This window comes from Leucoraja erinacea, chromosome 1 (assembly GCF_028641065.1).
Source record: "Leucoraja erinacea ecotype New England chromosome 1, Leri_hhj_1, whole genome shotgun sequence".
In the NCBI taxonomy this organism is placed as follows: domain Eukaryota; kingdom Metazoa; phylum Chordata; class Chondrichthyes; order Rajiformes; family Rajidae; genus Leucoraja; species Leucoraja erinaceus.
The window spans coordinates 35,010,472-35,038,089 of NC_073377.1; the positions used below are offsets into that span (position 1 = coordinate 35,010,472).

The 27,618-nt window shown below is 40.3% G+C and overlaps 1 protein-coding gene across 3 annotated transcripts in view; it reads left to right on the top strand.

The window, feature by feature from the left end:
* Window positions 1–27,618, top strand: part of ubap1 (ubiquitin associated protein 1) — a 37,334-nt gene that overhangs the window by 872 nt on the left and 8,844 nt on the right. For 2 of the 3 annotated variants that reach the window (XM_055632658.1, XM_055632652.1), the window contains exons 2-5: window positions 9,178–9,224; window positions 11,871–11,998; window positions 15,057–15,998; window positions 25,901–26,098. In XM_055632658.1, the coding sequence (XP_055488633.1) occupies window positions 9,185–9,224; window positions 11,871–11,998; window positions 15,057–15,998; window positions 25,901–26,098 (1,308 nt within the window). In that variant the 5' untranslated portion in view covers window positions 9,178–9,184. The remainder of the gene's footprint in view (window positions 1–9,177; window positions 9,225–11,870; window positions 11,999–15,056; window positions 15,999–25,900; window positions 26,099–27,618) is intronic. The other variant, XM_055632667.1, reaches the window with a different exon arrangement.

Consider the following 27,618-nt stretch of genomic DNA (forward strand, 5'->3'; position numbering starts at 1 on the left):
TTTGGAAACTTTTATTTCTGTTTATCAACACGAGGAGCAAAGGTTGTGCCAATGAAAGTCAAAGAAGCCATTATGAGACTGCGAAACAAGAATAAAAATGTTAGAGACATCGGCCAAACCATAGGCTTGCAAAATCAACTGTTTGGAACATCATTAAGAAGATAGAGAGCATCGGTGAGCTTACTAATTATAAAGGAACTGGCAGGCCAAGGAAGACCTCCACAGCTGATGACAGAATAATTCTCTAATAAAGAAAAATCCTCAAACGCCTGTCTGACAGATCAGGTGTCAGGTGTGGATTTGTCAATGACCACTGTGCGCAGAAGACTTCATGAACAGAAATACAGAGGCTGCACTGCAAGATGCAAACCACTGGTTAGCTGCAAAAATAGGATGACCAAGTTACAGTTTGCCAAGAAGTACTTAAAAGAGCAACCACAGTTCTGGAAAAGGGTCTTGTGGACAGATGAGACAAAGATAAACTTGTATCAGAGTGATGGCAAGAGCAAAGTATGGACGAGAGAAGGAACTGCCCATGATCCAAAGCATACCACCTCATCTGTGAAACACGGTGGTGGGGGCGTTATGGCCTGGGCATGTATGGCTGCTGAAGGTACTGGCTGACTTCATTGATAATACAACTGCTGATGGTAGTAGCATAATGAATTCTGAGGCGTATAGACACATCCTATCTGCTCAAGTTCAAACAAATGCCTCAAAACTCATTGGCCGGCGGTTCATTCTACAGCAAGGCAATGCTCTCAAACATTCTGCTAAAGAAGCAAAGGAGTTTTTCGAAGCTGAGAAATTCTTGTTTCTCAGTCTCATAATGGCTTCTTTGACTTTCATTGGCACAACTTTGGTCCTCATGTTGATAAACAGCAATAAAAGTTTCCAAAGGTGATGGAAACACTCTGCGTGCTGAGAACTCTGTTATACCTGCATTTAGGAGGCAATTAAACACACCTGAGCAATTACAAACACCTGTGAAGCCATGTGTCCCAAACATTATGGTGCCCTGAAATAGGTGGACTATGTATAAACACAGCTGTAATTTCTACATGGTGAAACCAAAATGTATAGAAATACCCTTTAATAAAATCTGAAAATGTGCACTTTAACCACATGTGATTTTTTTTTTTTCTATTACAAATCTCAAATTGTGTAGTGCAGAGGCAAATAAATAAATGATGGGTCATTATCCCAAACATTATGGAGGGCACTGAATGTTTTCCTTTTTTAGTCCTTTCATCAGATTCTTAAATCAAGTATGTTATTCGGATTGACACAATGATGAATAATCATTGCAGGGTGAACTTTTCCAACAAAATACCAATTTTAATTGTTTTGATTGTTTTTGATCGTTTTCAACTCAAGGCTTTATTTGCTAGAATAGAAAAAGTTGTTTTAATGTTCTTTATATCATCGTTACTTCATATACAATTGATGACAGCAATTTAGATTTTCTTTCATGAGCTGTCCAGTTTCTTTGTAATAGTTGAAGATGGCTTAGAGAGGGAATTAATTTTTTACCTCATTATAGGTCATAAATCTTGATGAGGTCTCTTCCTGGAAATACTGCATTTTAAACACGAATTGAATATATTAGATCACTAATAGCTTTTATCCTCTTGGTCCCTGAATTTAAATCTCACATTTGAGAGATATACAGGAAACCATGGTGTCTATGCACTGGGATTCCGCCCAGAAGTTAGTATCTTCAGAGCAGAGATAATTGCTTTTATCTTAATAATTGCCTATATGCTTTTGCCTTTTTCTAATAAGGTCTATGCTTCTTTTCATTTTTCCTTTGCATTTTTTGCATTCTTTGCATTTTTTTGTTTTTATTTATTTGAAGCAAATGTACAAACATAGAACCAACAGCATATAAAATTATACAGTTATTTACAGCTTCAATTTTAACTTTTTAGCTATAATTGGAGGAAAAAAAGAAAGGAGAAAAAGCAAGAAAGAGAAAAAGAGAGATGTGCTAAGATAGAACCCCTAGTCTACCAAAGTGGTGTAGCCAAAGAGTGAATAAATGAAAGAAAGAAGAGAGGAATAGAAAAAAATAAATAAATAAAAGGACAAAAAGAGAAAGAAAGAAAAAAGTGGTGATATACCTGCCTCGCATCCCTCCCCACCCACCTCCCCCAACCCATAATTAGATTTAAATCCAAAGTTGTGTTGAACCATACTATCCTTGTAATAAATCAATGAATGGTGTCCATGACTTTGAAAAATGATCTGTTTTTCTGCCAAGCCAAGTCTAATATTTTCAAGATGTAGTGTCTCAGACATGTTTATAATCCACATCTTAAGAGTAGGGACTGATGTATGTTTCCAAAATTTGAGTATTAGTCTTTTCGCCATTAGCAGGCCATAATTAAGGAAACGTCTTTGAAATAATGATAGCTCGGAGCAGGCTTCTGACGTACCTAGAGTGATCAATTCCGTGTCGGGATCCAATTTTATTTTTAGTGTTTTTGAAAAATAAATTCAAAAATTCCTCTCCAGAAATTATGTAATTTTATACAAGAGACAAAGGAATGGGTTATAGTTGCTTCCTGAAGAAGACATTTATCGCAAATAGGAGATACATTTGGAGAAGATCTTATTCAGTTTAGACTTTGAATAATAGAGTCTGTGCAGTATTTTAAATTGAATTAACGAATGCCTAACGTTAATCGAACAATTGTGTATATATATATATATATATATATATAGAGGGTTTTCCTCCCATCTGTCTTTTAGAATTTTTAGGCCAAGTTCATCTTCCCAAGCTCTTCTAATTACTTCTGGCGATGGGATTTCTATATTTAAAAGGGTGTTCTGCAGATATGATATTAACTTGTTTGATTCCGAATTTCTATTCATACATTCGTCCAGTATGTCAGACAACAAAGATTGATAGTCTTGGGTATATGATTTCAGATAGTCTCGAATTTGAAGATATCTAAAATATTGACTACCTTTCAGGTGATATTTCGACTGTAATTCTTGAAATGAGAGAAGAGTTCCCATCTCATAAAGATCTCCAAGTTTTTTGATTCCTAATCTTTCCCAATGTGTGAACGTTTTGTCTAAAATAAATGGCTTGCACGAAGGATTGTTGGCAATTGGTGAGAGAAGAGATAAATTTCTCAGTTTAAGGGTTGACTTCATGTCTCCAGATTCGTAAGGTACTGTGGATAATCGGATTTTACTCGTATAGTGTTTTCTTCAAATTTATTGGAGAACGAAGAATCGCGCCTATATTAAAAGGCGAGCAATCCACTCTCTCCATTATTAACCATTTTACCTGTTGGCATGTGTTGTCCAACCAATAGATTACGTTTTTAATATTCGTTGCCCAATAATAGTATAAAAAATTGGGGAGAGTCAGTCCACCAATTTCTTTGGGTTTACATAGATGTCGTTAATGGATTCTATGTTTTATAATCCCAAATAAAGTTTGTGATCAGAGAATCAAGTTTTTAAAAAAAAAAAAAAATTTTAGGAAGGTATATCGGTATTGATTGAAATAAGATTTGTGGGAGGAAGATCATCTTTATGGTATTTATTCTGCCTATGAGAGACATCGGAAGTGTTTTCCAAAATTGAGTAAGAGCATTTAATTTAGTAACTAAAGGAGGAAAGTTTGCATGAAATAGAGAAGTGTATTTTCTGGTTACGTGAACATCAAGATATTTGAATTTTTCCGTAGCAATTCTGAAAGGGAATTTTAGGAGGTGTGTCGGCTCTTGAGGTTTTATTGACATAATTTCACTTTTGTTCCAATTTATTCTATATCCTGAAAAGGAACCGAATTCCACTATAAGGTTTAAAATACTTGGAATGCTAACTTGGGAACTGGTGATGTAATACGTCATCTGCATATAATGATATTTTATTATTGGAGTATTTAGTATAATAGCCGTGAATATTCGGATGTGCTCTTATACTTTCCGCCAAAGGTTCAACCGCAAGGTCAAATAACAGGGGTGATAATGCACATCCCTGTCTATTGCCACTGGATAGTTGAAATTTAGGTGAGAGTATATGATTAGTCAGTACTCTGGCAGTCGGCTTATATAGCAGTTTTATCCATGAAATAAAATTTTCTCCCAACTGGAATTTTTGCAATACTGTAAAAAGATATTTCCATTCTACTTGATCAAATGCTTTTTCTGCGTCTAATGAAATAATTGATGTCTTCTTTTATCGTTCTATGTGAGTACATTATGTTGAACAGGGATCTCAAATTATTAAACAAGTGTCTCTTAGGTATAAACCCAGTTTGATCGGAGTGTATTAATTTATTAACATATTTACTTAATCTTCTTGAAGAGTTTTAGCGAATATTTTCTGATCTGTATTTAACAGGGCGATTGCTCTGTATGATCCCGGATCTTCCAGATCTTTATCTTTTTTGGGTATAAGTGTAATAATTGATTCAGCTAGGGTTTGTGGTAGGGTCTGTTCTTTAAATGCGTGTATATAAAGGTTATGTAAATGCGGGGAGATTACCTCATAAAATCTTTTATAAAATTCGTTACTAAACCCGTCTGGGCCTGGTGTTTTGCCATTCTTCAATGAATTGATAGTCTTCTATTTCTTTAATTGAAATCTGAGCTCCTAATTCATCTCGTTCTGCCACATTAAGTATCGGAAGATTACATTTATCAAGAAAGTTTGTAATTTTTCTCATTTCTGTTGATGTTTTGGATGTATATAAATTTTGATAGATTGGGCCAATCTTTCGTTAATGTCTTTGGGAAGTGTAAACAATTCACCTTTATCTGATCTGATTTTTTGAATAGTATGGTCCTTTTCCACTTTTCTCAACTGGCATGCTAGAAGTTTGTGGTTTGTCGCCGAATTAAAAATTTTCCTGTTTAGTAATTTGAAATAGTCTGATAACTCTTGCAGAGAGAATTTGATTTAGTTTAATTTTAATACTGCTATCTTATTATGCTTATCCATACACGGATCTGTCGCGTTTTCTGAGTTCAGCTGTCTGATCTGTTCTTCTAGTTGCAATTGTTCCATCCTATTCTTTTTGTTTTGATATGCTTGATATGAAATGATAGAACCTCTGATAAAAGCCTTAAAAGATTCCCATAATAATGAGGGCGAAATATCTGGAGTATCATTGGTCTCAAAAAAGAATTCCATCTGTTGTTTTAAATATATACAGCAATCTGGGTTGTTTAGTATTTGAGGATTAAACGTCCAGAACTATTTTTTATTGTACATTCCTTCTAGTTTTAGGGATAAGGTTAGCAGGGAATGGTCGGGAATAGTACTATTATGGTATTTGGGATTAGTTGTAAAAGGTATTAATTATGATCTAAATGAAGGAAATTAATTGGGGTGAAATACTGTCAACGAAATATTTGTGTGCATACATACACCAGTTTAAGTTTTCAGCTAGTTTGCATTATGAAATTATCACCTTAATACAAAACCTATTGGAATGGAGACTATTCATGCTCTAATTAATATAAATTCCATCTTTAAGAGTGTGAGTTGGGAAATAAGTTATGATAGCATATGGTGTCTTGGAACTCCATGCAAAAATTTGTGATTTGCATTTCCGATCAACGAGTCAAACCAATGACTGAAGTGACCAAAAGGGTTTGTTATCTTTTTATATAATGTTATGAAATATATCCGGTAAGAGGTGCATTTCAAGATTTTATGGAAGCACAAAATTTCCTCCAGATAACTCAGCATTAATTTATTTTGTAACAAAAAATAGAAAAATCCATTATGGGGTAAAATATGAGTATATGGAGCAATTACGTCTGAATGACAACATTCACACTGAATAATCAAAAGTGCAAGATAATTCACCGTAGCTTGTTAGGAATGTTAGCATTTTTTATGCAAGTCCATTTTCTCAGATACAAATTCACACATTTGGGGTGACAGAATTTGCCAGTATGGTCACTATAGTTCAGAATTATTAGGTACGAAACACCTGGGGATATCATGAAAGGGTGGCAATATATACACAGGTTGTGCTGTATTTGGATTAAAACCATTGTGTTTCCTTGAGTGTTGATAAAATGTAATTGTTTTGTAACTTATTTGTTTGGTTTTCTTGGAATGAAATTAACTTTATTAGAAACCTGAATAGTTTCTGGGGAAAAACTGCTTTAGTTGAGAATCTGAATATATCTGGTTTGAAAATTTGGCAGTTGAGTTGATGACTTGCATTTCACCATTTGGTTTTAGGGCCTTAGAAACACAACAAAACTTATTTAGAGTTTAGGAAAATGGAGGAAGTAGACAACTTGGAATTATTCTCCATGATGCAGAAAAGATTGAGAACATTTAATAATGTGTTCATGAATACGACTGATTTTGAAAGATAAAATGTGGTAACTGATTTCATTACAGGGCTAACTGCAGCCAGAGGAGCTATATTTACACTTTACATTTATGTGGGAAAGTGAAGATTGGGAAAATTTCATGCAATGAGTTATTATGAAGAAAAATTCTAAGAGGAGTTAAGCCCTTGTCCCACTCTCCCGAGTTACTCACGAATTCTCCCGAGTTTTCCCCTTGATTCTGGTAATTACGGTAATAGCCAGCTGTAGGTACTCTCGGGGCTATTTTTTTTTTTACTCGTGGACATTTTTCAACATGCTGAAAAAGCGTCCAGACTTACTCTTGCCATCACTCTGATATGTTAATCTTCGTCTCATCTGTCCACAAGACCTTTTTCCAGAACTGTGGTTGCTATTTTAAGTACTTCTTGGCAAACTGTAACCTGGTCATCCTATTTTTGCAGCTATCCAGTGGTTTGTATCTTGCAGTGTAGCCTCTGTATTTCTGTTCATGAAGTCGTCTGTGGACAGTGGTCATTGACAAATCCTTACCCGACTCGTGAAAAGTGTTTTTGATCTGTCAGACAGGTGTTTGGGGATTTTTCTTTATAGAGAGAATTCTTCTGTCATCAGCTGTGGAGGTCTTCCTTGGCCTGCCAGTCCTTTTGCCATTATTAAGCTCAACAGTGCTCTGTTTCTTCTTAATGATGTTCCAAACAGTTGATTTTGGTAAGCCTAAGGTTTGGCTGATGTCTCTAACAGTTTTATTCTTGTTTTCTCAGTTTCATAATGGCTTCTTTGACTTTCATTGCCACAACTTTGGTCCTCGTGTTGATAAACAGCAATAAAAGTTTCCAAAGGTGATAGAAAGACTGGAAGAAAGACTAGGTGCTGAGAGCTCTCTTATACCTGCTTTAAGGAGGCAATTATTACACACCTGAGCAATTGCAAACACCTGTGAAGCCATTTGTTATGATATTATGATACCCTGAATATTATGATACCCTGAAATGGGGGGGTTGATGGGGGGGAAACTATGTATAAACACGAGCGGCGGCGCCATCGAGTGTGGCAGCCTCGCCAGCAGCTGTCTGTCCTTTAATCCTTTTTGTTATTTTCAGTCTAAAGTTTGTTTTTCAAGGTCTTTTAGTCTTTATTATGTGGGGGGGGGGGGGGGGGGGAAGAGGGAAGCCGTCTTCTCAGTCACTACCTGTTCGAGGATGCGTCTATTCTCCGAGCCGCATCTTTGCCCCTCCCCCCCGAGCCCCCCCCCCCCCCCCCCCCCGCGGCCTACCATCTGCATCAGCGCGGCCTTTCCTGCCGGAGCTTCAGCAGCGACGCAGCACTGAAGAACCATCGCATGGACGATGCCTTTCCGGGATCGCTGTGTGGAGCTCCGGAGTGTTGGGCCTGCCGATTTTAACACCGTGGAGCTGTGGTTTGCGGAGCTTCCAGCTGCGGGCGGCGCTGACTTTAACATCGCGGAGGCCTGGGATCTTTCGCCGAGGATCGCAAGTTTTGGAGCTCCACCCAGCTCAGCCTCTGGACTTCGGAAGCCGTGGTCTCCAGTAGGAAGTGGCCGATTCGGAACTCCAAGCCACTGAGAGTGTTCTGTTCCGACGCCGGAGCTCCAATCATCCCATCATTCCGGCGAGAGGGCCTGAAACATCGGGCCGCCATTGCGGCGACTGTGGAAGCCTCAATAGGCCCCCGACCATGGGTGAACAAGAGGAAGATGACTGAGGGGAAACGTTGATTCCTCTGTGGGGGGATGTTTTATGTTAAATTCTATAGTGTTGTGCTTATCTTATTTGTGTGCTGCATGGTAACTCAAATTTCACTGCACCATTTGGTGTATGTGACAATAAATGTCCTTTGTAATTTGTAATTTCTACATGGTGAAATCAAAATGTATAAAAATGGCCTTTATTAAAGTCTGACAATGTGTACTTTAACCACATGTGATTTTTTTTTTCTATTACAAATCTCAAATTGTGGAGTACAGAGGCAAATAAGTAAATGGTGGGTCTTTGTCCCAAACATTATGGAGGGCACTATAATAGGAACCTGAGGGGCAACTTTTTCTACACAAGGAATGGAGGTATGTGGACCAAGCTGCCGAAGGAAGCATTTGTGATGAGGACAATGCCAAGTTTCTCAAACACATTTGGACGGGTACATGGATAAGAAAAGTTTGGAGTAATATGGGTCGATTAAAAGAAAATTGGACTAGCTTAGATGGGGCTATTTGGAGTGGATTAGTTGGACCCTGCAGTTCTTCTAGTATGATTTGGCTAACCTTGGTTTTGGAGTGTAGTTTCTGTAGGTTGAACAGCTTCCTATTAGCTCTGAAAATTACCTCCATGTGATATAAAAAGAAATTTGCTAAAGCAGGATGCGTGGGTGGAATTTCATTCGGCAACCTGAATCGTCACCCATTCCTTCTCTCCAGAGATGCTGCCTGTCCCCACTAAGTTGCTCCAGCATTTTGTGTCCATCTTTAGAATTTACTATTGTTTGGCTTGATGCTAATTGCCTGAGTCAATGAACAAGGTGATGGCTATGAGAAGGGTTATTCATTTTGTTTTGAGGCAAAATTGCTGGATTGTGGCTCCAGCTATTACATTTGAACTGGCACAATATACACTGGTATCAAACTAACTACTTGAATCTGCCTTGGAGGTAAAGTCGAGAATGAAAGCGCAAATCTGCTTTAACTGTCTTGCCAAATGTGTGTCATTGGCGATAAAAAAATTAACTTTTTCATAACAATCACATCATGGTACAGACATAAGCATCTGACATTGATTGGCCATGCTACATTGTTGTTTCTAATCAACATTACTTTGCTTTATTTCAGATTCTAAATGGCCTCAAGGAAATCAGGATCAGATTTTCAAAACTCTGGTATGTCTACAATTGTATTATCTTTGCACAGGCAACTTTTTTTTCCAGCATTTAACAAAAGCAAATGGCTCACAAAACAAATATTAATCATCTTCTCACAAATAATTTGACAAATAATTCCACAATTTAATGATGCACGGTTAAATATTTATTTTACGTATTTTTTTAATTCCTTTTCATTCTCGCAGTGTAACTTTTTTCATTTATGATGTGCCATGTATGTGTCGATTACAGAACTGGTCATCAAATCTGTAAATGATAAATTTGAATACATGTAGTTTAATCTCAACTACCTTTGTAGTAGAAGAACAGTCCAGCTATTCTTTGTTGCTCTCTCTTCTCCAATTTCAAGAGTCAAGAGTGTTTTATCGTCATATATATATATATATATATATATATATATATATACACACATACGTTCACACAAAAACAAACAGTAGTGCAATAATAATAGTCTACTGTCGTTCGAGCTTATAGAAACATAGAAAATAGGTGCAGGCGTAGGCTATTCGGCCCTTCAAGCCTGCACCGCCATTCAATATGATCATGGCTGAGTATCCCGTACCTGCCTTCTCTCCATACCCCCTGATCCCTTTAGCCACAAGGGCCACATCTAACTCCCTCTTAAACATAGCCAATGAACTGGCCTCAACTACTTATTGAGGTTGTAGTGTTTAATAGCCTGACAGTTGCAGGGAAGAAGCTGTTCCTGAACTTGTACGTTACAGTTTTCAGGCTTCTGTACCTTCTTCCCGATGGCAGATATAAACAGGATTGTGGGTCCTCGTCATCCTTCCTCTTCCAAAGTCCATAATCAGTTATTTGGTTTTACTGATATTGAGCCAGGTTGTTGTGCTGGCACCATTTGGTCAATCTCACTCGGACTCATCAACATCTGTAATTCATCCAACAACGGCGGACTTGAAGATGGAGTTCGGAGTTCGCACTGTGTCCGCTACACAGTCATGAGTATAGAGTGAGTAGAGCAGGGGGCTGAACCCGCAACCTTGAGGTGCTCCCGTACTGATTGTTATTGAGGTAGAAGTATTTCTGCCAATTTGAACAGATTGTGGATATTATATCAATAGACAATAGGTGCAGGAGTAGGCCATTTGGCCCCTGGAGGCAGCACTGCCATTCAATGTGATCATGGCTGATCATCCACAATCAGTACGCCATTCCTGCCTTCTCCCCATATCCCTTGACTCCAATCTTTAAGAGCTCTGTCTAGTTCTCTCTTGAAAGCATCCTGAGAACCAGCCTTCACTGCCTTCTGAGGCAGAGAATTCCACAAACTCACAACTCTCTGTGTGAAAACGTTTTTCCTCATCTGAATGGCCCTTATTCTTAAACTGTGGTCCCTGGTTCTGGACTCGCCCAACATGTTTCCTGCCTCTAGCGTGTCCAGACCCTTAATAATCTGATATGTTTCAATAAGATCCCCTCTCATCCTTCTAAATTCCAGAGTATACAAGCTCAGCCGCCCCATTTATCAACATATGAGAGTCCCACCATCCTGGGAATTAACCTGGTGAACCTACGCTGCACTCCCTCAATATCTTCCAAATATTGATTTGGTTCACTTAAAGAGGCTACATTTGAGCTATTATCTGACATCTTATTATGCTAATTATTCCAAATCCTAACCACCCAGTGCTTGAAGTTTCTTTCCTCATGTTGTTGATAGGTTCTCTTATGAATCTGTGGCCTTTAAGTCACTGGAGATATTTTCTGCTCAATGATTTTTAACACCCGCTTTCTCTGCCCTAGGGCAAATGATCCCAATTTCTTGAGTTTATTTATGTACATTAAGCGCTCATTCCTAAAATTATTCCAGTAAATCTCTTCTGCACCATCTCCAAAATGTGGAGAGAGAAAGTGCAACCGTTCACCAAAACAGTATACTTGCAGGACAGCTCCTTTCATTTGAATGAGGTTACTAACCTTGAACAAGAAGGAAAGTTGGTCATTTTTAAACTTTTAAAATATATTGTATTTATTTAAATTATTTTTCAATTGTTTCTGAATCTCTCTAATTATCTTAAAAACGTGAACAATGTTAATAAGTCTTACCGTGGTCTGAACTGTCAAAGCTTTCAGTGATGTCTGAGCGATTCTCTATTTCCTCAGACTGAGATCCAGTTATTGTTCATAATCCACTTTTGGAACAGCAGTGAGGACTTGAGGCCTTTTGGAGCTGAACATCTGCTAAAGTTTTGGTCATTTGCGGGGCTAGAATGGGAGCGACATGAGTCAAGACTATATTTTCCTTCTAAGTGGTCTGCATGAACACAGGCAAATGGCAATGTAATGCTGTGAATTGAAACTATCCTCTTAACTTAATTACCCAATATCCAATGTGCACAATGAGAGGATCTAGAAAGGAACTGGTTGGAATTGTCCAGTATTGTAATGGACATATCTGCTATAATGTGAATATGCTGGTGTGAATAAAGAATATCCAATTAAATTAGTGATTAAATGACAAAATATTCATTGAGCTAAGGTGGAGTTAAACAAATTCTCCAATCTTTAAAAACTTAAATTTATGACCTCCTGTCAGTGAAGAGATAAACAAATATTCTGGACAGTATTGATTAAAACTGATGTTAGTTTGGAAGCTTTATGAAAATGTTTGTTTTTTAGGAGCAGGCTTTAGTTATCTGGATGATGTCACATTTAAGATTGGCGATAAGTTCAAGATTCCAACTAAAGTGGGGTTTCCAGTTGGACTTTGTGTATCAGACAACCCTACACGATTTAAAGAGTTTCATGTGAGTATGCATAACAAATCTTAAACTATTTTAAATTTAAGTGAATTTTTAACCTAAATGATGGAAATTTATATTCTAAAAAAGGAATAAAGACCTAGCGCTATACAGTACGATACTACCTGCCCTTCAGCCCAACTCGTCCACGTTGACAACGTTGCCAAACCAAGCTAACCACTTGCCTGTGCCCAGTCCCTCTAAACCTCACAACCTCTGAATCTGTTCAAGTATCTTTTAAGTCGTCCTTTAGGAATGGTATGTTTATAATTTTCCAAACTGGCATCCTGTACACTTCTGAAGGTCTGAAGAAGGGTTTTGGCCCAAAGCGTTGCCTATTTCCTTCGCTCTATAGATCTCCAGCATTTTTGTCTACCATCCTGTATGCGTATTTGGTTTGAAGCAGGGTGCTGAACATGTTTGGAAGAAGAATGTCCTCACGATGGTCCAAAAGACTTCAAATGTATTTCCCATTATAAAGTCTTTGATTTAATTTATTGGATTGTAATGTTCTTTGCAGTTTTGCATTTTAAAAGACTGCTTAATGCTGCTTATTAAGGGTGGAAACGTATTCTTTCATAGTCACAAAGTCAAACATCATTGAAATGGGTGCCAATTTGTTGAGGCTGACCGACATTCCATCTAAGATTGTCCCATCTGCCTGCGTTTCGCCATATCCTTCGTAACCTTCCCAATCCATGTGCCTGTCCAAATGTATTCTAAATATTGTATCTGCCTCAAGTACCGCCTCTAATATCCTTTTCCATTTTCCCACCACCCTCTGTGTAAAAAGGTTGCCCATGGTGTTCCTATTTTTAAAAAAATCCCCTCTCACCTTAAACCTATACCCTCTAATTCTTGGTTTCCCCTACCATGGGGAAAAAGAATGCATTCACCCTATCTATCCCCCTTAAGATTTTATACACGTCTACAACAATGCCCCTCTCCAAAGGCCGCCTTCTCCATCTTCTCTACCTGGGACGCCACTTTCAGGGAATAACATGTCTGTACACCCATATCCCTTTGCTCACAACATCCTCAGGACCCTACTGTTCACTGTGAAGGTCTTGCCCTCATTTGACTTCCCAAAATGTAACCCCTCACACTTATTTGAATTATACTCCAAATATAATTATACACAATTATAGACCAGTTAGTTTGACTTCAGTGGTGGGCAAATTAATGGAAAAGATACTTAGAGATAATATATATAAGCATCTGGATAAACAGGGTCTGATTAGGAACAGTCAACATGGATTTGTGCCTGGAAGGTAATGTTTGACTAAAAGGCCTTATTAAAGTCCATATAGACAACATCCACTGCTTTACCCTCGTCAATTTCTCTAGTAACCTCTTCAAAAAATTCAAGAAGATTAGTTCCTCATGGAAGGTTGGTTAAGAAGGTTAAACTGTTGGGTATGAATGCAGGAATAGCAAGATGGATTCAACAGTGGCTGAATGGGAGAAGCCAGAGGGTAATGGTGGATGGCTGTTTGTCAGGTTGGAGGCAGGTGACTAGTGGGGTGCCACAGGGATCTGTGTTGGGTCCTTTGTTGTTTGTCATGTACATCAATGATCTCGATGAAGGGGTGGTAAATTGGATTAGTAAGTATGCAGGTGATACCAAGATAGGGGGTGTTGTGGATAATGAAGAGGATTTCAAAAGTCTACAGAGTGATTTAGGCCATTTGGAAAAATGGGCTGAAAGATGGCAGATCGAGTTTAATGCTGATAAATGTGAGGTGCTACACCTTGGCAGGACAAATCAAAATAGGACGTACATGGTAAATGGTAGGGAATTGAAGAATACAGTTGAACAGAGGGATCTGGGAATAACCGTGCATAGTTCCTTGAAGGTGGAATCTCATATAAATAGGGTGGTAAAGAAAGCTTTTGGTATGCTAGCCTTTATAAATCAGAGCATTGAGTATAGAAGCTGGGATGTAATGTTAAAATTGTACAAGGCATTGGTGAGAAATCTGGAGTATGGTGTACAATTTTGGTCGCCCAATTATAGGAAGGATGTCAACAAAATAGAGAGAGTACAGAGGCGATTTACTAGAATTCACTGGGTTTCAACAACTAAGTTACAGAGATAGGTTGAATAAGTTAGGTCTTTATTCTCTGGAGCGCAGAAGGTTAAGGGGGGACTTGATAGAGGCCTTTAAAATGATGAGAGGGATAGACAGAGTTGATGTGGACAAGCTTTTTCCTTTGAGAATAGGGAAGATTCAAACAAGAGGACATGACTTCAGAATTAAGGGACAGACGTTTAAGGGTAACATGAGGGGGAACTTCTTTACTCGGAGAGTGGTAGCGGTGTGGAATGAGCTTCCAGTGGAAGTGGTGGCGGCATGTTCGTTGGTATCATTTAAAAATAAATTGGATAGGCATATGGATGAGAAGAGAATGGAGGGTTACGGTATGAGTGCAGGCAGGTGGGACTAAGGGAAAAAAAGTTGTTCGGCATGGACTTGTAGGGCTGAGATGGCCTGTTTCCGTGCTGTAATTATTATATGGTTATATGGTTTGTTATATGGTTATATCTCACTGTTCCTTCATAATCACTTGGTCAAAATCCTAGAACTTCCTCCCCAATAGCATTGTGAGTATACCTCCATCTCAAATGCAGCTCACCACCATCTTCCCATGAGCAATTGGGGTGGATAATTAAATGCAGGCTCAGCCCACACCCCTTAAATGATTAAAACAAAAGTTACGTCAGTTTTTCTCTCTTCAAAGGCTTGATCTCCAGAGCAGTTCCAACATTTGCCTTTGGTTTTGAATTATTGCAACAACTCCAGCCTGCATTTTGCAGCATTAACGTGTCTTTTTGTTTTATCTCACTCAATCTGCCCTTATTAATATAATAATCAGATAGTTCGAAGGATAATAATCAATTGGGCAAGCCGAGTCTCATCATCTCGGTATATTTTCTTTGCCCTAACCACCTTGTTGAAACTTATCTCACCATTTCTTTGGCCGGTTTTGTGAAAACATTTGTCATCTATGTTTCTTTCAAATTATTTGCAGGCATTTAATAGTGCTGTTTCTTTTTTTGTAGTACGATTTATCTTTAGAGAAGCAAACAATAAAATGGGCCAAAGAGATCAAACAAATTAAAGCTGCACAAAAGATGGCAAGTTTAAATAGGGAAGCTACTTCATTGACAGCTGAATCTGAAGTCATCTTGGAGAGAAAAGGTGGAATCCAATCCACTGATGGACTACATTCTTCAGCGTTTCCACTGCCTTTTAACCCTTTATTTGCCGACCTAAGGCATAGCAAGATTCTAACCCCGTTGCCAGCTAACAGCAATACATTGAAGCAAAAAGATCCAAGCCCCCCCTACACAACTAAATTCAATCTTGCAGATTTTGAAAATGAAGAAGATCCTTTTGATAAACTGGAATTGAAAACACTCAATGATAAAGAAGAACTCAAAAATATTCTTGAAGTTCAAGCAAGTTCACGACCGATGATCATTCCACAATTGAATAATGGCCCAAATGTGCAGATTGTAAGATCCACAGAAGCATTAACAAGCCCAGAAATGCAGGTCTCAATAGTGGAGGCCACCTCAGATTTCAAATCCCTTCATAAGCCAAATGGCCTCATAAATTTGCCACAGTTGGAGAACTGTGAAGAAGTGCCCTTTTCTGCCAAAGTATCTCTCCCGCCTGCTTCCTCTGTCAGCAATATCAAATCTCTCTCATTTCCTAAACTGGATTCTGATGAAAGTGAGCAGAAGACTGCTAAACTTACTGGCACTTTCCACAGCACAAGCCTACCCAATGGCACTTTGTTTAGTTCAGTAAAGAACTGTGAGCAGTACAAAGGCAGTGGTTTGAATGGACATAACCTCCCTGTTGTATCCATGCGTTCTTCCTCAAGTTTTGACCTTGGGATTGATAACAACACCGGAGCGCTGTCGTCAAAGTACAAAATTCCATCAGTTCTATCAACAACTGGAACAGAGCAATCCTCACAAAGCATAGCAAAAGTGGTAAGATATTGTTTTGTAGTTAACTGTCTAAATCTGCATATTGGTTACTCAAACTATTTTTATAGTTAATCAAATCTTTAAGAATGTTAAAACTATTTTAAGTGTTTCCTGTTGTACAATTCACAGAGTTTATACAATTGCTGCTGTGAAGTTTAAGTTGCTTGAATCAGTTAATATTTCGATCAAATTTGGTTAGATCTTTCAGAATGGTTGACTTTAAAGTTTGTTTACTGTTACTGCCTGTTGCTTGAAGGAAGAGGCTGCTATTCCTACAATCTGCATGGTGTCGGAAAGTTGAGATATTCTTGCATCATACTACAGAAATTTTCTTTAATTTGGTAGTCTATGTTGAAAGAACTATTGCTGTTTTTCAATGATTACTTTGCTTCAGAATTATAATCCCACTGTTGTCCATTTTTGTGTATGTTACATTGATTCGTTTCAATGTCATAATTGATGTTTGCAGCCCAGTTCATCTGTGTTCGTATTATGGATATACTTACAATTTATTTGTGCGGTGTAGCATCACTGGCAAGGCCAGCCTTTATTGCCCGTCCCCAATTGCTCTTGAGAAGATGGTTGAATTGCATTAAAGGTTGCAGTGTGCCCCCCCCAGTACCTTTTGGGTAAGGAATTCCAATAATTTGATCATCCCTTAATGAAGGATTGGCAATATGTTTCCAAGTCGATCATAAACACTAGTTTATTGAAGAGTGCAGAAGGGAATATTAGGAGCAGTACTTAGTACTCGGGTACCTCGGGGTCAACATCAGCCACGACCTGACCTGGACCGTCAACATCACGGCGACGGCCAAGAAAGGACTTCAAAGGCTTCACTTCCTGAGGTGCTTGAAGAGGGCACGTCTCCCACAACAGCTGCTGGTGAGCTTCTACAGGTCAGCCATTGGGTCAGTTCTCACATACTGCATCACAGTATGGGACTCTGGCTGCACCGCAGAGAACAGGAAAGCTCTCCAACGCGTCATTAAGACTGCTGAGAGGATCACTGGCACCCAGCTCCCCAGACTGGAGGACATCTACCGGACCCGCTGCATCCGGAGGGTCAAGGGCATCAGTAGAGACAGCACACACCCTGGACACTGCCTCTTCACCCCCTGCCCTCAGGAAGACGATACAGGACACTGAGCGCCCGCACGACAAGAGTAAAAAACAGCTTCTACCATAGAGCTGTGACACTACTGAACTGATCCCCCTCTATTTCCCCCCCCCCCCCCTCTCTCTCACACACCCGCCCATACTCCTATATGTTTATAGTCTCATTTTTTTAATAGTTCTTTTTTTAACGTATTTTATACTCATAATCCTGTGCAGCTGGAGGACTGCTCCAACAAAATTTTGTTGTCTTGTACAATGACAATAAAGATTATTATTATACCCATAAATGAGGTGCCAACAAACATAAAGCATCAACAGCAAATAGCCAGTACAATGCAACTGTTCTAAAAGACCTAACTAAATTGGAAGACAATAGCTTTGTAGAGGTGTTCACAGGGGACATTCGATGATTTAAGCTATAGTGTTCCAGAAGCTCAGACCAACAATTCAAGAATGTGGTTGTCCCAATTCCAGAATTTATTTTCTAATTCCAGATGATTAATAAAATGAACAAACTGTTTTTTGGAATGATGACCACAATGTTGCACATAGAATTACCAAATAATTGTAAAAACAGCTTCACTAATGCTCTTCAGGCAAGGATATCTGCCACTTGGGAAAGATTAATCAGCTATGATTGAATGGTGAAGTAGACTCCATGGGCTGAATGGCCTAATTCTACTCCAATGACTTATGAACACCATTATTCAGTCTGGGGTGTTTGTGGCTAGATGCATAATAAGGTTCTGACTCTCAAATGCTTTTTGAAATGGCCTAATGAGCCATTCGGTTATCGTATCACCTCTGTTTCGCCTGAAAAATAATTTAAAAAACACAAACAGTAATGATGTGGGCATCAAATTCTGACACAGCAAGTTGTTCCAGACCAGTTGATTCTACAAAGTCCTCCACATGTATCTGGGGCTCAGGTCAAAATGGGGAGAGCTATAAACTAGTCCCGCAGATTAGCCAAGCAGCAGCCTGACATGGAATTTATGTAATCATACCTTTATGGACAAAATGCCAGACATCCATCACAATCTCTACATGTATCCTGTGCTGCTAGCAGGGGCAGTCTCACTGAAGGAGGGGGCAGCACCATGATGTACAATTGGGAGGGAATTACCGAGGGACTTCACAGCATTGACTTCTGATCCAATGAGGTTAGCATAGCTTTACCATCACTCGGCTGGGGACCAACAATATCCAGGCGGTGGGCCATCATTGATAGAAACCTATTTGGAAGAGCCATATAAAAATTATGTTGGGTATACTGCAGCAAAGTTACTTCCTGAAACCCCTTTCCTACATCCACAAGGCTTAAATCAGGACCATGATAAAATACTCTTAATTTACCTTCAAATACTTTCATTTACAAATTGTACAATTGACATCATCAAGGATGAAGCCTAACTGGTCGTTCATGATTGGCAGTTAATTTTCCACCCTAAATGTTCATTTTCACTACCCACAGAATTCATTCCTTCCATCACCGGCTCGCAGTGGCTACAGTCTTTACCATCTACAATTGCACTTGCCTTGACTGCTCCACCATTACTTCCCAAACCTGTCATCTCAGCCATCAAAAAGAAGAAAGAAATGAGAATGCAGCCAATTGCATATTCTCTTTTAAGTTGCACTGCATTCCGACTTGGAAATACAGCACTGTTCCTTCATCCTGGAACTTTCTTCCCAACATTGCTCTGGGAGTACATCACCATAAGGATTGCAGCAGTTCATCGATTATTCACTACCACCTTCTCAATGGCAATTTAATTTTTAGAGATACAGCATGGAAACAGGACCTTCGGCCCTCTGAGCCCACGCCAACCAATGATCACCTGAACACTAACATAGAAAATAGGTGCAGCAGGAGGCCATTCAGCCCTTAGAGCCAGCACCGCCATTCATTGTGATCATGGCTGATCGTCCCCAATCAATAAAACACAGTGCCTGCCTTCTCCCCATATCCCTTGACTCCACTAGCCCCTAGAGCTCTATCTAACTCTCTCTTAAATCCATCCAGTGTTTTGGCCTCCACTGCACTCTGTGGCAGGGAATTGCACAAATTCACAACTCTCTGGGTGAAAACGGTTTTTCTCACTTCAGTCTTAAATGGCCTCCCCTTTATTCTAAGACTGTGGCCCCTGGTTCTGGACTCGCCCAACATTGGGAACATTTTTCCTGCATCTAGCTTGTCCAGTCCTTTTATAATTTTGCATGTTTCTATAAAATCTCCCCTCATCCTTCTAAACTCCAGCGAATACCAGCCTAGTCTTTTCAATCTTTCCTCATATGACAGTCCCGCCACCCCAGGGATCAATCTCGTGAACCTACGCTGCACTGCCACAATCGCAAGGATGTCCTTCCTGAAATTAGGAGACCAAAACTGTACACAATACTCCAGATGTGGTCTTACCAGAGCCCTATAAAACTGCAGAAGAACCTCTTTACTCTTATACTGAAATCCTCTTGTTATGAAGGCCAACATATCTTACACACTACAGACCATTTACAGAAGCCAATTTACAGAAGTTAATTAACCTACAAACCTGCATGTCTTAGGAATGTGGAAGGAAACCAGAGAACTCGGAGAAAACTCATGTGGTCACAGGGAGAACGTACAAACTCTGTAGATACACCACCATAGTCAGGAAAGAACCCGGGTCTCTGGTGCTGTTAGACACCAACTCTACCACTGCATCACTGTTTCCCCCTTAATTGGGGAAGAGAAAGACCTGGAAAAGACGTGTCCTTTTCAGAGATCACACGTGATGGATGCTGGAAACAATTGTCTTGGTCAATTGTTGTATCCCTCTTGTAGATGGTACAAATTGAAGCAATGGTCTGTCAGTAGTAAAAGGAATGAATGAATATTTAAATTGTGGGATCAACTCCTCAAGCTGGCTGCTTTTTCTGGTTAGCATTGGGATTCTTGTTCTTGTTGGCGCTTCAGTCAACCAGGCAAATGGAGAAAATTCTGTGCACACTCCTTACACGTGTATTGCAGATGGATGGAATGGCATTGAGAAGTCAGGAGGTAAGTCACTTGCCATAGGATATCTATGATATTTTTATATGTTCTTGGAGCGGCTCTGTTTATGCAACTGGTCTGATTAAGGATTTTGGTGAGGTACCTGACACTGGTTTGATTGTGTAATGGATGTTTTTGCTCATGATTATGCTGCATAAATATCACTCGCCTGTCAGCAGCCCAGCCTAATTGTTGTCCAGTTCTTGCTGTATGCAATTTGCATTGTCTCATTTTCTGAGGAGTTGTGAATGGAACTGAACACTGCAACTGTCATTGAACTTAGTTGCCTCTGACGCTTCAGAGATTGAACAGAAATTCATAGAAAATGTTATTGAAGGAGGTTGTTCTGCCATGTCTGTGTAGTCAAAACAGAGCTACCGTAATCTCATTGGCCAATATCTAATCTATTGCTCAGCTGGTCATCAAGTACACATGCTGCTTAAATAAGACAAGAGTTTCTTTCCCCACCACCCTCTTAATCAGTAAGTTCCAGACCTTTACTCCCTGTGTTGAAAGGTTTTTCAAATTGACTCCCTCCCCTCACTAGTTACTTTAAATATAAGCCCTCTGGCTTTTGCTGCCTTTTCTATTGGAAACACTTAATTTCATTTTACTCAATCAGAAACTCTCATCATTGTATATGACTCCATTATCTTCTCCTAACTCCTTTGTGCCTCAAACAGCAACCCCAGCTAGGACTCCTCATGAGCCCCAACCCCAGCTTGTCTTTTCTCAGGTGGGTTTAGATTTAGGTTTGTTATTGTCATGTGTATCAAGATACCGTGAAAAGCTTTGTTTTGTGTGCCATCCAATCAGATAAGATAATAAATCTAAAATACAATCTATGACACACCTAAACGTAAATACGGCCAAGTCAAACTCGCAGTACATTAAGTGGAGCGAAGGGAAAGATACAAAGTGCAGAATATAGTTCTCTGCAGAAGAAGGGTTTTGGCCAGAAACGTTGCCTATTTCCTTCGCTCCACAGATGCTGCTGCTGCTGAGTTTCTCTAGCATTTTTGTGTACCTTTGATTTTCCAGCATCTGCAGTTCCTTCTTAAACACAATAGTTCTCTGCATTGTTGCACAAGGTCCAAACACAAAGTCCAATATCTGCAATGGGGTAGACTAAATTGGCCAGCACCCTAGGTTATAGAAGCACTGGTCAGAAGCCTGATAACAGGAGAGGAAGAAGGTGCACTTTTGCAAGTTTCTGCCCAACGGGAGCAGGGGAAGAAGGAATGACGGGGTTAGGACAAGTCTTTGATTATGTTGGTTGCTTTTCTGAGGCAGTGTGGGGTGTAGATAGAGTCAATGGTGGGTAGTTTGGTGTATGTGATGGATTTGGCTGTAAAGATCCTAAACAATTAGTTTGGGTACCTTGGTTCAGAGCATGCCTATGGCACAAAATAGCATAATTTGAAAAGCTAACTGACTGTCATTAATAACGATGAAACAAAAATACACAATTAATGTAATGGACACCCCTTTTCAGGCTGCAATGAAGGGGTAGTATTTAAGGAACTTTATCCCTTGACATTTGAACAAAATGTTTACTTTATTACCTTCAGTCCCTTACGAGGGGTGACATAGAATCAGGAGGTGTAGAGTCAGTATGGATAGAACTGAGGAATTGTACGGGTAAAAAGACCCTAATATGAGTTATCTACAGGCTCCCAAACAGTAGCCTGGATATAGGGTGCAAGTTGAATCAAGAGTTAAAATTGGCATGTCGCAAAGGTAATGCTAAGGTGGTTATGGGAGATTTGAACATCCAGGTAGACTGGAAAAATCAGGTTGGTACTGGACCCGAAGAAAGGGAGTTTGTGGTGTGCAACCGAGATGGATTCTTAGAGCAGCTTGTACTGGAGCCTACCAGTGAGAAGGCAATTCTGGATTTAGTGTTGTGTAATGAACCGGATTTGATAGGGTAACTCAATGTAAAGGAGCCATTCGGAGGTAGTAACCATAATATGGTGTTTTAATCTACAATTTGAGAGGTTGAAGGGAAAATCGGAAATGTCAGTATTACAGTTGAGCAAAAGGGACTATGGAGCCACGAGGGAGGAGCTGGCCAAAATTGACTGGAAAGAGACCCCAGCAGGGATGACAGTGGAACAACAATGGCAGGTATTTCTAGGAATAATACAGAGGGCGCGGGATCAGTTCAGTCCAAAGAGGAAGAAAGATTCTAAGAGGCGACCGTGGCTGATAAGGGAAGTCAAGAACAGTATAAGAATAACAGAGAAGAAGTATAACATAGCAAAGGTGAGCGGGAAGCCAGAGGATTGGGACACTTTTAAAGAGCAACAGAAGATAACTGAAAAGGCGATACGGGAAGAATAGATGAGGTACGAAGGCAAGCCAGCCGAGAATATAAAGGAGGATAGTAAAAGCTTCTTTAGGTATGTGAAGAAGAAAAAATTAGTTACGACAAATGTGGAATGAGCTTCCAGTGAAGGTGGTGGAGGCAGGTTCGTTTTTATCATTTAAAAATAAATTGGATAGTTATATGGACGGGAAAGGTATGGAGGGTTATGGTCTGAACGCAGGTGTATGGGACTAGGGGAGAGTACGTGTTCGGCACGGACTAGAAGGGTCGAGATGGCCTGTTTCCGTGCTGTAATTGTTATATGGTTATATATGGTTATGTGGGTCCTTTGAAGACAAAAACAGGTGAATTTATTATGGGGAGCAAGGAAATGGCAGATGAGTTGAGCACGTACTTTGTGCCTCCTTTAGTGAAGACCGATCGAATCTCCCAGATGTACTAGTGGCCAGAGGACGTAGGATGACGGAGGAACTGAAGGAAATCCACATTAGGCAGGAAATAGTGTTGGGTAGACAGATGGGACTGAAGGCTGATAAATCCCCAGGGCCTGAAGGTCTGCATCCCAGGGTACTTGAGCAGGTGGCTCTAGAAATCGTGGATGCATTGGTGATCATTTTCCAATGTTCTATAGATGCAGGATCAGTTCCTGTGGATTGGAGGGTAGCTAATGTTATCCCACTTTTTAAGAAAGGAGGGAGAGAGAAAACAGGGAAATATAGACCAGTTTGCCTGACATCGGTGGTGGGGAAGATGCTGGAGTCAATTATTAAGTAAGTAATAACGGCGCATTTGGATAGCAGTAAAACGATTGGTCCAAGTCAACATAGATTTATGAAGGGGGAATCCTGCTTGACTAATCTTCTGGAATTTTTTGAGGATGTGACAAGTAAAATGGATGAAGGAGAGCCAGTGGATGTAGTATATCTGGACTTTCAGAAAGTCTTTAAAAGGTCCCACACAGGAGATTAGTGGGCAAAATTAGAGCACATGATATTGGGGGTAGGGTATTGACATGGATAGATAATTGGTTGGCAGACAGGAAACACAGAGTAGGGTTACACAAAAAAGCTGGAGAAACTCAGCGGGTGCAGCAGCATCTATGGAGCGAAGGAAATAGGCAACGTTTCGGGCCGAAACCCTTCTTCAGACTGATTATTTCCTTCGCTCCATAGATGCTGCTGCACCCGCTGAGTTTCTCCAGCTTTTTTGTGTAACCTTCGATTCTCCAGCATCTGCAGTTCCCTCTTAAATACAGAGTAGGGGTTAACGGGTCCTTTTCAGAATGGCAGGCAGTGACTAGTGGAGTACTGCAAGGCTCGATGTTGGGATTGCAGCTATTTACAAAATACACTAATGATTTGGATGAAGGGATTAAAAGTAGCAAATTTGCAGATGAAACAAAGCTGGGTGGCAGTGTGAACTGTGAGGAGGATGCAATGAGAATGCAGGGTGACTTGGACATGTTTGTTGAGTGGGCAAATGCATGGCAGAAGCAGTTTAATGTGGTTAAATGTGAGGTTATCCACTTTGGTGGCAAGAACAGGAAGGCAGATTATTATCTGGATGGCGTCAAGTTAGGAAAAGGGAGAGTATAACAGGATCTGGGGGTCCTTGTTCATCATTCGCTGAAAGTAAACATGCAGGTACAGCAGGCAGTGGTAAAGCGAATGGTATGTGGGCCATAACAAGAGGAGTTGAGTATAGGAGCAAAGAGGTCCTTCTGCATTTGTACAGAGCCCTGGTGAGACCACACCTGGAGTATTTTGTGCAGTTTTGGTTTCCAAATTTGAAGAGGGACATTCTTGCCATTGAGGGAGTGCAGCATAGGTTCACATTGTTAATTCCCAGGATGGTTGGATATGTTGAAAGAATGGAGCGACTGGGCTTGAATACACTGGATTTTAGGATGAGAGGGGATCTTATTGAAACGTATAATATTATTAAGGGATTGGACCCCGTAGAGGCAGGAAACGTGTTCCCGATGTTGGGGGCATGCAGAACCAGGGGCCACAGTTTAAGAATAAGGGGTAGGCCATTTAGAACGGAGATGAGGAAAAACCTTTTCACCTAGAGAGTTGTGAATCTGTGGAATTCTCTGCCTCAGAAGACAGTGGAGGCCGATTCTCTGGATGCTTTCAAGAGAGAGCTCTAAAGGATAGCAGAGCCAAGGGATATGAAAAGAAGGCAGGAACGGGGTGGATAATCATCCACAGTGAATGGCAGTGCTGGTTCGAAGGGCCGAATGGCCTAGTCCTGCACCTATTGTGTATTGTCTATTACCTATTGTCACCACATCTGTGGAGTCTTTTAAGTTCCTGGGAACCATCATCTCCAAGGACCTTAAGTGGGGGGGCTACCATCGACTCCAAAGTCAAAAAGGCACAGAGGATGTACTTCCTGCGGCAGCTGAGGAAGCACAATCTGCCACAGGCGATGATGGTCCAATTCTACACGGCCATCGTAGAGTCTGTTCTCACCTTCTCCATCATGGTCTGGTTTGCCTCAGCCGCCAAGCACGAAATCCGGTGGCTGCAGCGAATCGTCCGATCAGCAGAGAAGATTGTTGGCTGCAACCTCCCCTCCATTGATGAACTGTACACTGCAAGGGCCAGGGAGCGAGCGGGCAAGATCATCTCTGACCCCTCTCACCCTGGCCACAAACTCTTTGAATCACTTCCCTTTCGAAGGCGACTCCAGACTGTCAAAGCTGCCACAGCCAGACATAAAAACAGTTTTTATCAATGAGTAGTTGCTCCACTCAACAGTCAAAAATCTGTAGCCTCCCTTTGATCTGGTATTTTGTTGGTTCACATGCTTGATCAATGGTGTTTTATCATGAATGTTTTATCATTTGTAACTGTCACTGTATGTCATGTTGTTACTTGTGGGCAGAGCACCAAGGCAAATTCCTTGTATGTGAATACTTGGCCAATATACCTACTCACTTACTCACTGCGTTATTAGGCAGGAGCTCAGGATGGTACATTGGGAGCAATTGTTATTGGGTAAGCGCACATCTGACATGTGGGAGTTGTTTAAAGACCAGTTGATCTAAGTTCAGGACTGGCATGTTCCAGTAAGGAGGGGATGGATAAGTATAGCACATGGATATACAGAGAATGGAGGAATCTGGATTATCGGCAGGCTTATCTGCCTGGTCTTAGCATTGTGTCCGGCACTGACATTGGCTGTAGAGACGGTTCCTGTGCTGTACTGTTCTATGTTTATTAGATTTACAGGTTTTAATTTATTTTGGTAAGAAACACCTCTTCTAATTATTACATAAGGCAAACTTGTTTTATTCTGTACTATCAATAATATTTTCCCATAAGTTTTAATTTTGGACATATCTAAATATTCTGTAAATCAACTGTAAAACTATACCTAGTTTATCTCTGCTGTTTTTTGTCTTCTAAATAGGTTAATTCTGAAAACCACCCTGCTACAGAATTGTCCATCACTAATGTTGGAGATGTATCACAGAGATTGGAGTGTCATGATCCACTTCAAGCATTAACACCAAGTGAGAGACAATGTGCAGAAACTATAGTTGGCATGGGATATTCCTGTGAGAATGTAATAAAAGCCATGCGGAAACGAGGAGAAAACCTTGAACAAGTAAGGGCTTTTTTTGGGGTTTTTTTTACATTCAGTACAGGACAAGTTTTATCTTTCTACTCCTTTCAGCAGGATCATTTTGTTAAATTAATTAATATCAGGTTTATTTGTACAGAATGAGAGTGATTGCCTTTCTTTATTTTAGTTATCTTTGTTGAAGATGGGATTTCCAGTTTCAATAGTTTATTATAGAAACATAGAAATTAGGTGCAGGAGTAGGCCATTCGGCCCTTCGAGCCTGCACCGCCATTTAATATGATCATGGCTGATCATCCAACTCAGTATCCCGTACCTGCCTTCTCTCCGTACCCTCTGATCCCCTTGGCCACATCTAACTCCCTCTTAAATATAGCCAATGAACTGGCCTCAACTACCCTCTGTGGCAGAGAGTTCCGATTTATACATGTTCTAAAGGAGGTGGGTAAAGACTACTCTCGGTAGCTATTTGATATGACATGTACCTCCTGGTGTAGCACTCAAAGGCAACCTGGACTTTGAGAATAGTTCCACAATTTGGCGATTCTCGTATATAGTCTTAGTGGACTATTTCCTTAAACTTTGTACTTAATTTGGGATTGTGTTTATGTAAAGTAATACTTTACTGAACTGTATGCAAAAAAAAGAATTTATCTTTACCTCGGTATATGTGATAATAAAGAACCAGTGAACCATATTGATAGGTTTTGAATGAATGAATTAATACTTTATTGTCTCATGTGACGAGTCACGGTGAAATTCTATGTTTTGCATACCCAATAAACGGTTCTAACAAAGTTACAAAATTCCATGCCTTGTCTTCCTTTGTTCTGCCCCCACCTCCCCCAGGCCGGGTCCTTCTTTTTTCCACCCCTCACGCCGGATCCTTTGTTTCCAGCAGCGTGACCTCTGACATGGATTACTAGTTGGAAATGCATTAAAAAATGTGTAAACTAACTACAAAGAAGTAGATAACTCGTTGATATGTTGTATCCCATTTGAGGTGGGGCCAACATAAGTTCTAATTGACTTAAAGGTGCGTGGATTCATGGTGAACTTCCAAAGGAAAATTGTGCAAATAACTAGAACATATTACCAGAAGATAGACAAAAATGCTGGGGAAACTCAGCGGGTGAGGCAAAGGAAATGGGCGACGTTTCAGGTCGAGACCCTTCTACAGACTGATGGTGGGGGGGGGGGGGTGGGAAGAAGCAAGGAAAGAGGCAGAGACAGTGGGCTGTGGGAGAGCTGGGGAGGGGAAAGGGGGAGAAAGCAGGGACTACCTGAAATTGGAGGTCAATGCTCATACCTCTGGGGTGTAAACTACCCAAGCAAAATATGAGGTGCTGCTCCTTCAATTTACGGTGGGCCTCACTCTGGCCATGGAGGAGGCCCAGGACAGAAAGGTCAGATACGGAATGGGAGGGGGAGTTGAACCAGAACATCAGTTTGGTTATTGCGAACCGAGCAGAGGCGTTGAGCGAAGCGATCGTCAAGCCTACGCCTGGTCTCACCGATGTAGAGCAGTTGACACCTACAGCAGC